This window comes from Sclerotinia sclerotiorum, genomic scaffold, assembly GCF_000146945.2.
Source record: "Sclerotinia sclerotiorum 1980 UF-70 scaffold_16 genomic scaffold, whole genome shotgun sequence".
Classification (NCBI taxonomy): Eukaryota; Fungi; Ascomycota; class Leotiomycetes; order Helotiales; family Sclerotiniaceae; genus Sclerotinia; species Sclerotinia sclerotiorum.
Genome location: NW_001820820.1, coordinates 857407 through 871273, shown reverse-complemented (window position 1 = coordinate 871273; position 13867 = coordinate 857407). Strand labels below are relative to the sequence as shown.

At 41.3% G+C, this 13867-nt stretch overlaps 8 protein-coding genes across 8 annotated transcripts; 5 read left to right on the top strand and 3 right to left on the bottom strand.

Moving 5' to 3' along the window:
• Positions 1-1336: 1336 nt before the first annotated feature.
• On the bottom strand, positions 1337-1564 carry SS1G_10874 (predicted protein; the record flags this gene model as incomplete). The annotated part of the gene is made up of 1 exon (XM_001588377.1): positions 1337-1564. The coding sequence occupies one exon, from the start codon at positions 1562-1564 to the stop codon at positions 1337-1339; it is 228 nt and encodes a 75-aa protein (XP_001588427.1).
• Positions 1565-2314: 750 nt separating this feature from the next.
• Positions 2315-3834, bottom strand: SS1G_10873 (hypothetical protein; the record flags this gene model as incomplete). Its single annotated transcript, XM_001588376.1, has 2 exons — positions 2315-3615; positions 3777-3834. The coding sequence occupies 2 exons, from the start codon at positions 3832-3834 to the stop codon at positions 2315-2317; spliced, it is 1359 nt and encodes a 452-aa protein (XP_001588426.1).
• A 1026-nt stretch (positions 3835-4860) lies between these two features.
• On the top strand, positions 4861-5115 carry SS1G_10872 (hypothetical protein; the record flags this gene model as incomplete). Its single annotated transcript, XM_001588375.1, has 1 exon — positions 4861-5115. The coding sequence occupies one exon, from the start codon at positions 4861-4863 to the stop codon at positions 5113-5115; it is 255 nt and encodes an 84-aa protein (XP_001588425.1).
• A 332-nt stretch (positions 5116-5447) lies between these two features.
• Positions 5448-5564, top strand: SS1G_10871 (hypothetical protein; the record flags this gene model as incomplete). The annotated part of the gene is made up of 1 exon (XM_001588374.1): positions 5448-5564. One exon carries the CDS (start codon positions 5448-5450, stop codon positions 5562-5564), a length of 117 nt encoding a protein of 38 aa, XP_001588424.1.
• Positions 5565-5970: 406 nt separating this feature from the next.
• Positions 5971-7827, top strand: SS1G_10870 (hypothetical protein; the record flags this gene model as incomplete). Its single annotated transcript, XM_001588373.1, has 1 exon — positions 5971-7827. The coding sequence occupies one exon, from the start codon at positions 5971-5973 to the stop codon at positions 7825-7827; it is 1857 nt and encodes a 618-aa protein (XP_001588423.1).
• A 1051-nt stretch (positions 7828-8878) lies between these two features.
• SS1G_10869 (predicted protein) lies at positions 8879-9067 on the top strand (the record flags this gene model as incomplete). The annotated part of the gene is made up of 1 exon (XM_001588372.1): positions 8879-9067. One exon carries the CDS (start codon positions 8879-8881, stop codon positions 9065-9067), a length of 189 nt encoding a protein of 62 aa, XP_001588422.1.
• A 72-nt stretch (positions 9068-9139) lies between these two features.
• On the top strand, positions 9140-9689 carry SS1G_10868 (predicted protein; the record flags this gene model as incomplete). Its single annotated transcript, XM_001588371.1, has 2 exons — positions 9140-9388; positions 9435-9689. 2 exons carry the CDS (start codon positions 9140-9142, stop codon positions 9687-9689), a joined length of 504 nt encoding a protein of 167 aa, XP_001588421.1.
• A 902-nt stretch (positions 9690-10591) lies between these two features.
• SS1G_10867 (hypothetical protein) lies at positions 10592-11942 on the bottom strand (the record flags this gene model as incomplete). Its single annotated transcript, XM_001588370.1, has 2 exons — positions 10592-11270; positions 11404-11942. The coding sequence occupies 2 exons, from the start codon at positions 11940-11942 to the stop codon at positions 10592-10594; spliced, it is 1218 nt and encodes a 405-aa protein (XP_001588420.1).
• Positions 11943-13867: the final 1925 nt, after the last annotated feature.

Below are 13867 nucleotides of genomic sequence, written 5' to 3'. Positions count from 1 at the left end.
TACAATTGTACTCATATCTCAATGTGACGGAAACCCCTGCTTCCCTCCCACCCTTATTATATAAGAAACCTCAGGTACATTAACCATGTCCACACATAATACGATTACTCGGGATTAGTATACGATTTAGATGGTCTGAGGATCAGATCCGGACAAGTACTAGGTATCAATGGTTATGGGTAAAGTAAGATCATTGGAGGGATAAATATGACTTCTTTTTGCCTAGCCATTGCGGCTAGGCCATTCATTTGTGTATATATAGAGTAGCTATCCCCATCTACAGGTGCTCTTCACCTGTAGATTCTAAGTTAAATACAATTGCTGGTCTATAAACACCCTTTTGGTCACACTCAATGTGATGTAGTAACAGTCAACCTGTCCATATGAGCTCAGACCCCGTGGAAAAGCAAACCGATTCGCATACAAAATTGTATGGTAATCGGTTCGTAGAGTCTCCCCACCTTCAGCAAGCACAGACATATGTTCTGATTGAAATCACGTGATGAATCTAAGGATCTAGAGGATCTAGGGGATCTAGATAATTAAACTCTAGATCCAATAGATCCAAGGGATCCAAAAGAATACAGTAGAATATGAAGTTCTATATAAGGGATAGGTTTTCATTTGTAGAGCTTCGTGCTCAAGATCAATCATTTAGTATACTCTACTATTAGTTACGAATTGCATTATTTGTTGAAACTGAGTTGTTTGGAAGTAGTAGTATTATTAGATGTAGGTTAAACTAAGGATCTAAGTTACAGTAATGGTAGAATTGAAGATATTCCCAATTATGGTCCGTGCACCATAATGGTCATATGACCTCAATTCTAGGCCCATAATGACCTTAATTTCAACATTATTGTCATTACTTTAAGTCCCTGCTTGACGCCTAGTTATAAACCACCTCGAGAGCCTAGAGCACTTCCACGTGATCTAGACGGCAAACCTCGTAACATGGTAGTATGTGTGTGTGTGTGTGTGTGTTTGTATTTAACGGCCAGAGGCCGAGGGGGCGAAGCCCCCTCATTCTCATGACATCCCCTATTGGGGAAAAGGCCGCCAGGGAGTTACTCCTGGGCTATGAATAGCTATGTACATATAACTATGTCTAGTGGTTGATTGATTCTTAAGCGCATTTCCATAGCTGCCGTGATCCTTAAAGAAGACTTATCGCGTCGAAACGCTGCTAGAAAGAAAAATAAATGCCAATCAAAACATTGTACTCGAAAACCCTTCATTCCTGCTCCCCTTCCCGATACCACCAATCCAATTGCTCCTTATATACCAGAACGTACTGTAATCGCCCACCGTCAGGATTGCCTCGTCCTCATTCTGATCATCCTGCCAATAGAAAGCTTATAAAGAAGCACCAATCCTCATATAGCATAACTATAGCATGCACAGGTAGTGGCTTGTACGGGTGTCCCGATTCCGTAAGTAGCATACCTCCGCTGAATGAGAGCAGAGTAAGTTTCGTCATCAGCTCAGGTCCTTCAACAGTACTCCTCCGGTGTTCCCGTATGGAAGGTATATAAATTGTTGTCGTTTCGGTCGTATCGATCATGGAAGGTATACAATATATAACATATACGCATCAAAGATGTCGAGTTGTACTATATGTTCCAGAGGAGTCTCACTTTTAAGAAGTGAGATAATTTCGTGGCGTATTGTCGTAGATGATGGTGTTATCCTCTGTTTCGTAATAAAGGTAGTGTTGTAGAGAGCGCATTTCGATAATGCAACTGTCAAAAAACCGCAAACGGGTAAAAACGTCGTGATCGGGCGCCTCTTCCTCTTCCAATTACCACGACTCCATCAAATGACTCAAACTTAGCTCTGCAGACTCTCATAAGAGAGCTGGAGGTTCGTAGGATGCACCGCATACAGGTGTTGAGTCTTCGCATCCCAGACAAGAGTAGAGAGTTTTCCTGTGATTAAATACAAACGGGGCATGCCACGTGACCCGGAGGTGTGAGGCGTCACATATAGTTTTATAAAGATACTATCACGAATTTAAATAGTGTACAATTAGTAAATTTTAAAATTCTTATATATTCCAAAAAACAAATCTCCTATACCGTCGGAATGAATCCCGTTTTGAAAAACAAGACTTTATTTTAAGAATTTAGAACCTAGAAGTTCGATGAAATATTATCGGGTATCTTTGGTGCATAAACCGTAAACACAAAACCAAACGCCAATCCACGTCTGACCTTGATAACCATTCGACCTATCTTCCCCCTTCCTTAAATTTGCCCCCATATTCCGAAACATTGCTCATCCTCATGTCATATACGCTTCGGCCTCCAAAATTTCACTTTTCATCCTCTTCTTCCTTTTCTTCTTTCACAATTTTGTCTCTCGTATCTTCACGCTCCAAAGCTTCTATCCTATCCATTACCACAAGTTCACCATTTTCTCCCCAACCTGAATTGCTTCGACTTAACCTTCCTGTGGAACTTGTAGGGTCTCGTGGACTGGCCAAAGGGCTTCCTGGAACAATAATACCACCAATACTTCCAGAGATACTATCATTCCTACCATGTCCTAATAATCCACTCTTCACACTTCCACCATCATTTGCCAAAGATTGTTTATTGGCATAATAACTATTTCTTTCACTCGGTAAAGCTGGAGCTACGCCGGTCGAAGAATAAATGCTAGCTCTCTCATTGCCGATAGGACGTGGTTGATAAAGACCAGTTGGAGATGTAATAGGAGCACCATCAATTGTAGCACTCAAAACACTCAATGGAAGACTTTCCCGACTACCACCAAATACCGAAGATGGGGCCAAAGCACGAACAGATGCATCAGTATCCATGGATCTTCTGCGTCTTCGCTTAGAAGATGAAGCCAGGGTTAAGATAGATGCGTTATCTGTGAGCAGATTGTTTGCTGTTGCTGTGTTGTACGTTGCAGGGTGTCCACCACTACCTTGTGGGGCCAAATGTGCAGGTAAGGCTGTCGCAGGTGGGGAGGTAGGAAATTGGTGTGTGAATTGAATGCCTTGTGTATTATTCGAGGCATGATTATGCGAAACAGTAACACCAGGAGCTCCAGCGGAATGTATAGTCGTAAGAGTTGTAGTTAAGGATCTAACAGATGGTGCTGGGGAAGAAAATGTACTATCAGCACCTCTGCCAGTACTGACCCCGCATCCAATGGTAGCATTTGTAGCTTCTCCGGATGATGGCGCATGAGAGGCTGCTATATCGGATCGTGCAATATCATGTTCCTCGCCCGTCGTAGGGGCCACCGATTTATTTCCAATTGTTGGTGGTGAATGTCCATCTTCGGAATATCGAGTTGATCTTCGACTTCTTTCTAAAGATGACGTGCTGACGGAGTTTCCGGTTGGGGCGGTGGAAAATGACAAATGTCGACTGCCAGAAGCAGAAGCAGGCGGCGCAGTAGCATTACCATTGATGCGACCAGATTCGGGGTATGGGTTGTTATTCTTTGAGGGAGATGGTTTCTTAAAGCTCGACTTTGTATTTTGATTTCGTTTGGGATTAGTGGCTTGATTGGAATCTGCCGTTGAAGAGCCATTTTTGAAATTGGTGAATTTCTTCATCCATGTTGAAAATGGTCTGCGACGTCCTCCTACTCGATCTGAACGATCTGGCATATCGATTAGTATTTTGATGATGGTTTAGAAGTGAGATCAGGAAAGAGTGGGAGGGTAGAATGATTCACGACTGAGTAAAAGGATGATTGTGAAAAATGAAATACTCGGTTGAAAAAGGTAAAAGGAATTGCAGTGTGGCTCATACCATGTGGTTGTGAATTTGGAGGAGATTGTTGTTGCTGTGCTAATTCCGTTGCTGCCATTGTGAGGAGGCTATTGGGTGGTGAGCTTGCTAGCTTGAGGCGGTGTTATGCGGATAAGAGAGAGAGGGAGAAGAAATGAGGAAAAGGTTGGAATTTGGGGAATGGATGGGAGGTATTTGGTTGTAGTCTTGAAAGCTTGAGAGATTCCCAATGGTCGGTTTGTCGGTTGTGATGTATCTCGGTATTTTGCTTTGCTTTGCTTTGCTTGTCTTGGCTGCTTTGCTTTGTTTAAGCAGATAGATAAGGAAAGAAACAAGAGAAATAATAATAATAATAATGTTATGAAAGACCAATTCTTTCTTTAAAATAAAGAGAGCGAATTAATAGATCAAATATGTTTTGATATTTTATTTCATATTCTGATAATAAAAGAAAAGGCAAGAGAAAAAGTAAAAGTTCAGATGATAATAATGAATTGATTGATCTTGATAGAAATTGACTTGGGATTGAATCATTGGGGCTGTCACTCCAATCTAATAAAAACCCTTGATGCTTTTTTAGTGCTTGATAGATGGATGCTGGATGCTTGATGTGATTCATTGATTGATTGAATCAGATTATAAGCTTACCCTGCCGCAGCTTACCCTTCGGATGATTCACGTCTAAACCTCCGATCATCATTACTTTGTGCCCATTAGGTAATCCAGCTAGTTCATTTTTGATCTAGTGTTTAGTGTGTAGAATCATGTGATTCCTGATCGGATTTTTGGTGAGATGTTTACTTAAATTTATAATATGCTCGAAGATCAAAACATAAAGCTGTGCATTCCACTGATATATCTGATCCATTGTGGTCGTGATAACTCCATCGTACTTGGATTATAAAAGGTATCATTATCGTTAATCTTTTTCTTTTTGACCATGAAATTATTTCCCGGGTCCTAGACTCATCACTCCTATGAATTTGCTGGAAAGCTCTTGCTCACCTTGCTCCTTCCTACAGAGGCAACATGTTTGAACCGCAATAAAGGTATAATCAAACCTGCCCAGTTCTGTCTTTCTAGTCATCTTCCCGTTGCTTTCATCATGTCCATACAGCCACTACCTTTGGATGTAGTAGCACAAATCAAATCTTCTTCCACCATCACCAGCCTCAATGCCGTTATTTTTGAGCTCGTTAAGAATTGTTTGGATGCTAGTTGCTCCAAGATTGATATTGTGGTAGACTTCAGTCGTGGAGATTGTACAGTAGAGGACAATGGACTTGGGATATTGCCATCAGAATTTGGTGAAAATGGAGGTTTAGGAAAGATCTATCGTATGTTGCCACAAGCTTTCTGATGGGGCTAGAAGTGTATCTCACAGAAGCTAGACTCATCAAAGTTAAAATCTTCGAATCCAACTCATGGAGGGCATGGAACCTTCATTGCCTCATTATCTGCTTTATCTTTACTCTCAATTACTTCGCGTCATCGCTCGCATCGCTCGCACAATTCAATAAGTATGCACAGATCCGAGGTTGTGTCACGTCAAACTCCGGCTCCTGTTCAACATCATCTTACTTCTTTCGAATATGGTACACGTGTCACTGTCCGAAATTTATTCGGTAGTATGCCAGTGCGTGTAAAGCAGCGAGCAATCGTATCCGAGCGACGCCAGGCTAATACTAAACTATGGGATGGTTTACGCAAAGATATTGTCTCGTTGTTACTCGCATGGCCCAAAGATGTCTCGGTATCTATAAAGGAAGATGGAACAAACCAGCAAATGTCGATTCGAAGGTCTCATAAAACACCCGGATGCCGTCCAATTGATATTGTTGATTTATTCAACACTTGCAGTATACTTTTCAAGGCGTCATATATTGCAAGTGATGAAAAGTCGTCTTGGATCCCTGTCAATGGCTCTACTTCGAGCTTAGCTGTTAATGGAGCGATTTCTCTGATCCCAAATGCAACCAAACACATCCAATTTCTAGCGTTTGGCATAGAACCCCTGATTTCTCAAGACAGTTGCAATGTTCTGTACGAAGATATCAATCGTTGGTTCCTTAATTCGTCGTTTGGCAATCAGGAGGAGACGAATGAGCTTAATGAAACTGAATTGGAGAAAAGATCCAAAGACCGAAGGTACAAAAGTGATGGGTATACCAACAAAGAGCTCAAAGGAGGGAGGAAGAGTGTTGATCGATGGCCAATGTTTTATATCAATATCCACCGAATTGATCAAACAAAGCATTCCAGATGGCAGGTTGACGATGTGTTAAACGAGAAGAGGAATACTCTTGATAAAATCCTGGAACTTTTGCGCGCTATTGTTGTAGAGTTCTTGACCAAGAATAATTTCCGACCTAAATTAGCACGCGGAGATCGTGCCAAACAGAATGCAACCACTGCTTCATCGGCCAATCTAGAAAATGAAGCGCAAAATGGACCTTGCAACAACTGCGAATCCTACCGAGCTATTAGAACATGCTCACCCACGTTGGAGCCTTCGAGTCATGATCACGGAAAACACAGTCAAAAAAGAGCAAAAATTGATATGCTGGGAACGAATGTAAAAATTCCTTCTTTCCATCAGTCGCGTTCGGGATTTGAGTCCCCATTTGATTCCTGGTCAAAAATCAAAGCCGGTACTAAACATACACATGAAACCGCTGCAGATACGACACAGAATTCAAATAACACTTCGCTCGCGCAAACCAGCTCGACCGCAGAGTCTCAACCGATGACACCTCTAATTTCAAAGGCGGGAAAACTGGCTCGACGTCCTTTTGAAGATACTCAGGCACCAATTTCCAAATCTCAAACATTCACGGAGAAGGAAGTAGAACCAAACACGAATGCAGATGAATTGGTGATATGGATCAATCCTATCAATAAAGTCAAATCTCTAGTAAACAAGAGAACTGGTCTTGTGCTATCTGAAAAGAAAGACCACAGAAACGATGGAAAACAGCTTATCTCCAATCCACCTCGTCGTTTAACCACTGCCAGAAATATCCATACCGGAGGTAAGAAACCAAATGAATGGATAGACGACATCTTGAATAGATGGAAAAATCCAGTTTTCCCTCCTGTTGAGCCTTCAATACCTCAAGTATCGATCGATGGTTTTGATCTGGAGACACAAGAAATTATACATGGCCGCCACCATCACTGTTCACAGATTGAAATCGAAAAGGCATTCAAGGAAGCTTCATCAGGGCTTCATGGACGCATTTCAAAAGATGCTCTGCGGAATGCCGAAATCGTTTCACAAGTGGACAAGAAGTTCATTCTAGCTAATCTTCAAACGACACCTGTGGTTGGTATCAAATCAAATACTCTCCTTGTGATCGTAGATCAGCACGCAGCAGACGAACGAGTTCGAATAGAAGCTCTTTTGTCGGAGTTCCTTACACCACCCACAACTTCAACTATTCCAGCCTCAACATCTGTATCAACATCCCTCCTCGACAAAACCGTTGATTTTGATATTTCAACAAAAGATTCTGAACTCTTCCGTACTTACATAAGCCACTTTTCTTACTGGGGTATCATTTATTCTGTTTCTCCAACGGCTACAACCATCACCGTTCAATACCTCCCACCTCTCATAACCGCCAGGCTTGTCGCAAACCCGAACTTACTCATTCATATTCTTCGTACAGAACTTTACTCATATCACGAGCATCCAACATCGCATCCTACGATAACCCCTGCGTCTACTTGGATTGAGAGGATTTCTTACATCCCTAAGAGTATACTGGAGTTATTGAACAGTAGAGCTTGTAGAAGCGCGATCATGTTCAATGATGAGCTTGGTGTTGATGAGTGTAAGGAATTAGTCAAGAGGTTGGCGAATTGCAAATTTCCTTTTATGTGTGCACATGGGCGAGTGAGTATGGTACCATTGGGCGAAGTTGGAATGATCTCGAGGGCTGGAGCAAACGGTAAATGTTCTTTACGAACAGCTGCTATGTTGGGTACAGATCACAATGAAGAGAAGAGAGACGGGTCATTTGGTGCTGAATGGAGAAAGTGGATGAAAAGACGTCCCAACAAGAAATGAAAAGATATATGCCAGTAATTATGAGCATACAGACAAAGCGGAGGTGTATTCAAATTGAAAGTCTGGTCATCTATCTATTTACATTTCACTTGGCAGAGAACTGTTTGTTTTTCATACTCTGCATGTTATTGGGCTTGGAGAAACTATCAGTGCGGCAATATGATTTTAGCCGCCACCGAAGTTATGCCGAAACACGCTAAGGCCAAGGCGCGTTTAAAGCTATGACTGACGCGAACTCTCAGACAGATTTCCATTCTTCGATTATTGAACAATAACGAAATGAATCATCCTTTCGTGTTTGATAATGGCGACGGTGATGTGCGGGCCAAAGTGTTATATGAAGGCGGAGAGGTCTCTTTTAAACTATTCTCTCATTGTTGACCTCCTGGGATCTTGGCAGCATATGCATATATAGTACATATGCATATAAGGAGCAAACAAAACTCAACTTTTAATTCATTCTTTCCTTTTTGGTATACTGTTTGTTTGCTTTCAATATTTTGATTTCAAAGCACTTTAATTCCGAAGGCCGAATACCCAACCTATTCCTTCATTTTTTTGAATATATGCTCGCAGCTTAACTGCTTAGCTAGAGAATCAATCAATTCAATCTGATACTCTTTCTGGTCTTAAGAAACCCAACACTCATGCATTGAGTTTCGCTAGCCCTGTTTGGAAGAAACTTATCTTTCCTCCATTTCCCCTTTTAACATCAAGAGTAGATGGAGAGGAACCTAATTCGAAAACGTCTTACGTTACTAACGAATCATTTCCTGATATTGAGTTGGACTTCACGGAAGATAACCCAGAAGCTCTACTAGTACTCCTTCGAATCGCGCATTTGCAATTCTCGACTATTCCCTCGGACCTGCCATACGTTATCTTGAATAACGTTGCTATTCTTTGTGATAAGTACAATTGCAGATCGTTAGTCAAACCTTGGTTGAAAGACTGGTTGAAGGATGAGTAATATGGAGCATATTTATCACGTCGGGAGGGATTGCTGTGGATTGCTTACTGCTTTGGAAGGAGGAAACTTTTTTATGAGTTGATGAACGTTCTTGTATTGTCGGCATGTTTTAATGATGACAATGAATGCTTTATCCTCGAGGAGGATTCTCTACTTATATCAGAAACGGTGGTTAAGGTCAAGTCGTATCCGTTAGAGGAGGAAGGGTATCCTTTGCCTCCTGGCATGGTCGGTAAACATCACTTCACAATTGAAGTTTCCACTCCCTGAGCGTTCATAGAAGAAATTCTTGCTCTTCGCGCAGCTTTGATTAGCAGGCTTTTGCAGTCTTTATATTTCATCATGGATGGATTATTATCACATTCAGCTGCGTCCACTTGCAGATTATGGTGCGAAGGGACATGTAGTTCAGTTATTTTTGGACTCCTTGTCAGAAAGCTCAATGTCTACGGTCTATGGCCCATACCCAATGCAGAAATCCTCGTTGAATCTCCATTCCAACTATACAAAGTCATCCAATCGTCATTTGACCGGGTGCGAACAACCCATCAAGCTATGAAAATCCCTCATATTAAATCGATCTGCAGGACGGTAAAATTTTGGTCTGACTTTATACGTCCCTTTGAACGTGATATAGCTTTCTTTTCGCTATCGGGTGAAAAGCGCATACATTCTCCGGATGACACAATTGTGCTTTCGAAGGGGCTCGGATCGTGCAGTGGAGGATCTGGGACTCTTGGATTTTCCTGGAGATTCTTCTAGCCTTCCTAGGAGTGGCCTTAGAGCTGAAATGGTGGGTATTTTACGGAAGCAGCAGGAAGCTCATGGTTCACATGATTGGATGAAGGATTATACTAAATTTGATCTTATTTTGGAGCACCTCTCTGAGTGAAAGAATGGTGGTGAGGTTGGCTTTGGCTTGGTATGGTGCTTGATGTTTGATATGAATTTATGAGGGGGTAATATAAGGTTAATTCATGTAAGATCTTATATTTGAATGTCTGGGGCTTTAGTGTATAGTCTCTTTTTCATAGGATGGATTCATTCGTGGGATATTTAGTTTTCTATCAATATTATATATACATATCACACTGTATGTTTTCGACATGATCACTTTAACTCTTATTTATATCATTCCGTACAGTGCTATACAATAATTATATATTCATATATTCATATCAATCACTCCTTTATTATTTCATCATATCATCACATCATCTACTCTCTTTAAAAAAATATATATCAAAATCTGATATTATAATAAATTGAGTACTTGATTTATTTTTTATATATTCACATATTCACATTTTAATTTTCATCGCTCAGCTCCCTCTACAAACTATCCCCCACATATTCAAAATCAAAATCAAAATCAAAATCAAAATTCAATATTAATATACTCTAAAAGTCTTAAATTCTGAAAACCTAAAACACTAAATAATCCTCAATATTATATATACTATTACCATGAAGATTAAATTGAACTGAATTAAATTGAATTACAAAGCTAGGTATCTATGCGAGGAGAAGTAAAATTGGTATCTTTCTAATATGTGTGTAAACTAATAGACTGACTTATCTCGTCTGGAGAGAGAGAGAGAGAGAGAGGTTGGTAGGGTTTGATGGGGAAGTGAATTGAATTGAGTGAGAAATGAGAAATGGAATGAAAAGATGTAGAGGTTAGGTATTTATACATTACTATTTCTCCAAGGTCACCTCGCCATGATTATGAATTCCTCACCTCCTCCACTCTCCCTCCCCCTAACCTCCCATAACCCAACACCCATCATCCCCCTACCCCAAAGCCGTAACCGCCGCCCCAACAACCGTATCCAAGGCACTCCCATCCGTCTCCAAACTAAACGTCTCTTTCACCGACCCACTCCACACCAACCCCAAAACATCATCCTTCCCCCTCGCATTATCCACAATACTTTTCGCATTCTTGCCCAAAAACTCCCTAAAATGATTTTTCGTCTGCGTATCTAATCCCGTAGCTCTATTCGTCATATATGCTAAATTTCTCGTAAAAACCCCTTTAAAGACTTGTTCATCCTGATCGCAGGAACTAGGCTCGCAGGCTTTTTCCTGGAGGATTCCTTCGGAAGTTGTCATGTTTGCGATTACTGAGTTGGCGATTTGCACGGCGAGATCGGTGTAGGCGTGGTTATTGGTTGACCAGGTGAGTTCTGTGAGGCCGGAGAGAATGATGCCTTGGTTGTAGGTGAAGACTATTTTGCCGTTGTTTTTGCAGGTGCTTAGGGAGATACCGTCGTTGAAGAGGTGGGTGGTGGGATTCATGGTCGTGGTTGGGTTGGTTATTAGGAAGGCGTAGGCCGCAAGTGCTTGTTCGAAATAGTAACCTTGGCCTGATGAGGTTTTTTTCGAGGGAATCCGATTGGCGAGTTTGGCGCTGGCGGTTAGGTAGAGTTCGTTTTCTACGCTGTTTACACCGGTGTGTGCTTTATCCCACCTGGTTTGGTATTAGTAGGGAATGTGAGATTATTCGAGGTCATATGGTGATTTGCCAAGAGATTGTGGTATCATTTTTAAAAATGGGAAATTTGATATTATTTTAATAAGTGAATAGAGTAGAAGTGACATACCATAAGCCTCCACAGGGAGTATTACCATAAACCGACTTTGCATCCTCATAGATAGCAGCAGCGGTATTAAGATATGTAACATTTTTTGTAGCATCATAGACTTGAATCCAAGCCAAAACCCACCAAAGTTCATCATCATAAAAGCCATTCAAAAAATTATGATAAGCGGTTTGAGGAGCGCGACTTAATACTGTCGTAAAGAGATCGGGCATCCATGGTGCAGTGCTCGGAAATACCTTGTAGTAGTAGGCCATCATTGTGAGGACGTTAGCACTAGGCCACCAGTCTCCGGCAAATTTTCCAGTGCTGTCTTTTTGACCCCAGAGTCCTGCTGTACTGTTCCAGTAGGTCTTTTGTAGCGCGTTGATGGAGGATGCGGCGTAGTTTTGATAGTCGATGCGTGTCAGGGTTGAATCTATCGCCCTCTTGACTAGTGAGGCGTCATCTCGTTGAATCTTTGTGGGAAAAGCATCTCCAACTGAAGAAGTGAAGGCTACAACAAAAAGCGAAGTCAAAGTATGGCGAAGAGAGATATACATATTGTTCGATAGTACTCTTTCTGTAGAAAACTAGTTGTATGTTGATTTTGAAGGAGTGGCAGGATATTGTAGATAATCAACGATAAATTATTAACATTACTTTCTCTTCTGTAAATGACCTGATAATCTTAATTGTCTCGTGGTCAAGCATATAATTAATAGAAGAGTAAAAGCACGTGTACCAATTTGAAGAGATGAAGGAGTGAAGGAATTGGACGCTCTTTCGGACCTCCAAGCTCAGACGAGGAGTGAAGAGTGGCAGATTTAAATACAATCCCATTGTGACCAACCGAGTTCCTGAAGTAAGCCCAGGCATAAATCCTTTTGCATTACTGAAAATAGGTCGGGAAGTTGGCTTTATTGATCTCTTTGACATGATATAGAGGCGAGAATACTATGAAGGATGGAATTATGGGCGATGTGGCTCGAGCGTTTGTGGTCCTAAAAATGGATCATTTCGGGGATTTTCTTCCAACAAGTCAGGGGCTTAACGACCCACTACAAAATACACACAAGGTGATCCCACACTGGTGAAGAGTAACTGTAAAGCGGCCGAGCCTTGCTCCCGCTTTTTCCATGTCTCGTCTTCATGTTATTGGATGATATGAGTATAATTACTCATCATATAGCATCCTTAATTTATATCGGACGACCTTATGAGATGGTTCCTAGAAAATCTCGAGAAGAAGCTATAGTTCAAAAATATTTGATATTCTGGACCACCGAGCTGTTTCCAATACATAGACCGTAGACAATCTGAGGTCCCGATATTGTTTGCGGTATAATAGTGTAGAGACCCAAAAATTAATATATAATTTGGCCATATGGCAGGTCAATATCTGCTAGCATCCTAATTTATGCCTTGGCCGGGCGCGAAGACCAAAGATGCGCTCATCCAACATCGAACCAAGCCAAATTGTGAAAAGAAAAAGAAAAAGAAAAAGAAAAAGAAAAAGCTTGACCCTGTCAGAGCTAAGCGATGAAACAAATCTGGACAGAGCATGAAGTTTTGGATTCAAGAGCTTATCCAATTTACCCAAAGGAGCAAGTTAACATGCCTTCTTTCGTTTCATAGCCTTGACCACTAACCTGAAAATGGCGGCTGAATCGTCTCAAGTTCTCAATTCGGACGAACTGTCCGTTCTGTTCAGATGAAGGTATGTACCTCAATTTCCCATAAGAGGATCCTCCTCAAATGATCCTATTCGTAGTATCGAATTGTTCAAAGGGAGGTTAGTTTGTTTTGAATGTTTTTCTGAGTGGATTAATATCGAGGTTGATGTTCCAAGCTCTCAAAAATTGCACGGGCGAAATGGCTGGTGTGGTACGATATGATGATTAGTCATCTGTCCTGCTGTTTTAAGGAACGGATCAGATAATTAAAGCAGCTATGGGACTTTTATCCGTAAGACATCAGACGAGCTTATCTTTTCAATCTCTCTTAACGTCCCCGTATAGCTACACCCAGAAAGGAGTAGACGACATAGGTAACATTACCAAATGCGCCACCATGGCTCGATGCAATTTCTTTGTACCTTGAAAATATCGTAACAAGTTAGTTCGATTTCCATCACAAATCTCTAAGGTTAAATCAACGTTGGAGTGGACCATGCTCCTCCAGGTTTGAGGTGATAGCTGATGGCATACACGGTCTTGGAAAATGTTACCGCCATCTGAATAACATGTGCCCTTGGCATAAATAACCAAACTTCGTAACAGCAGACAAACGATATGTGAATAGCTAGCTATCTTGGAAGAATCTCATATCGATGTAGAGGAGGTAATCTTAACCCCATGGCTCTATCATCAGAACCCTTCCGATGGTTCCGACAAACGGGTATTCTTCAGAATCTAAACGTGTTTCTATAGCGCAATATGTTGTTCATCACTGATGGGATTTAGGCGACTGAAAGACCAGCCCCTTC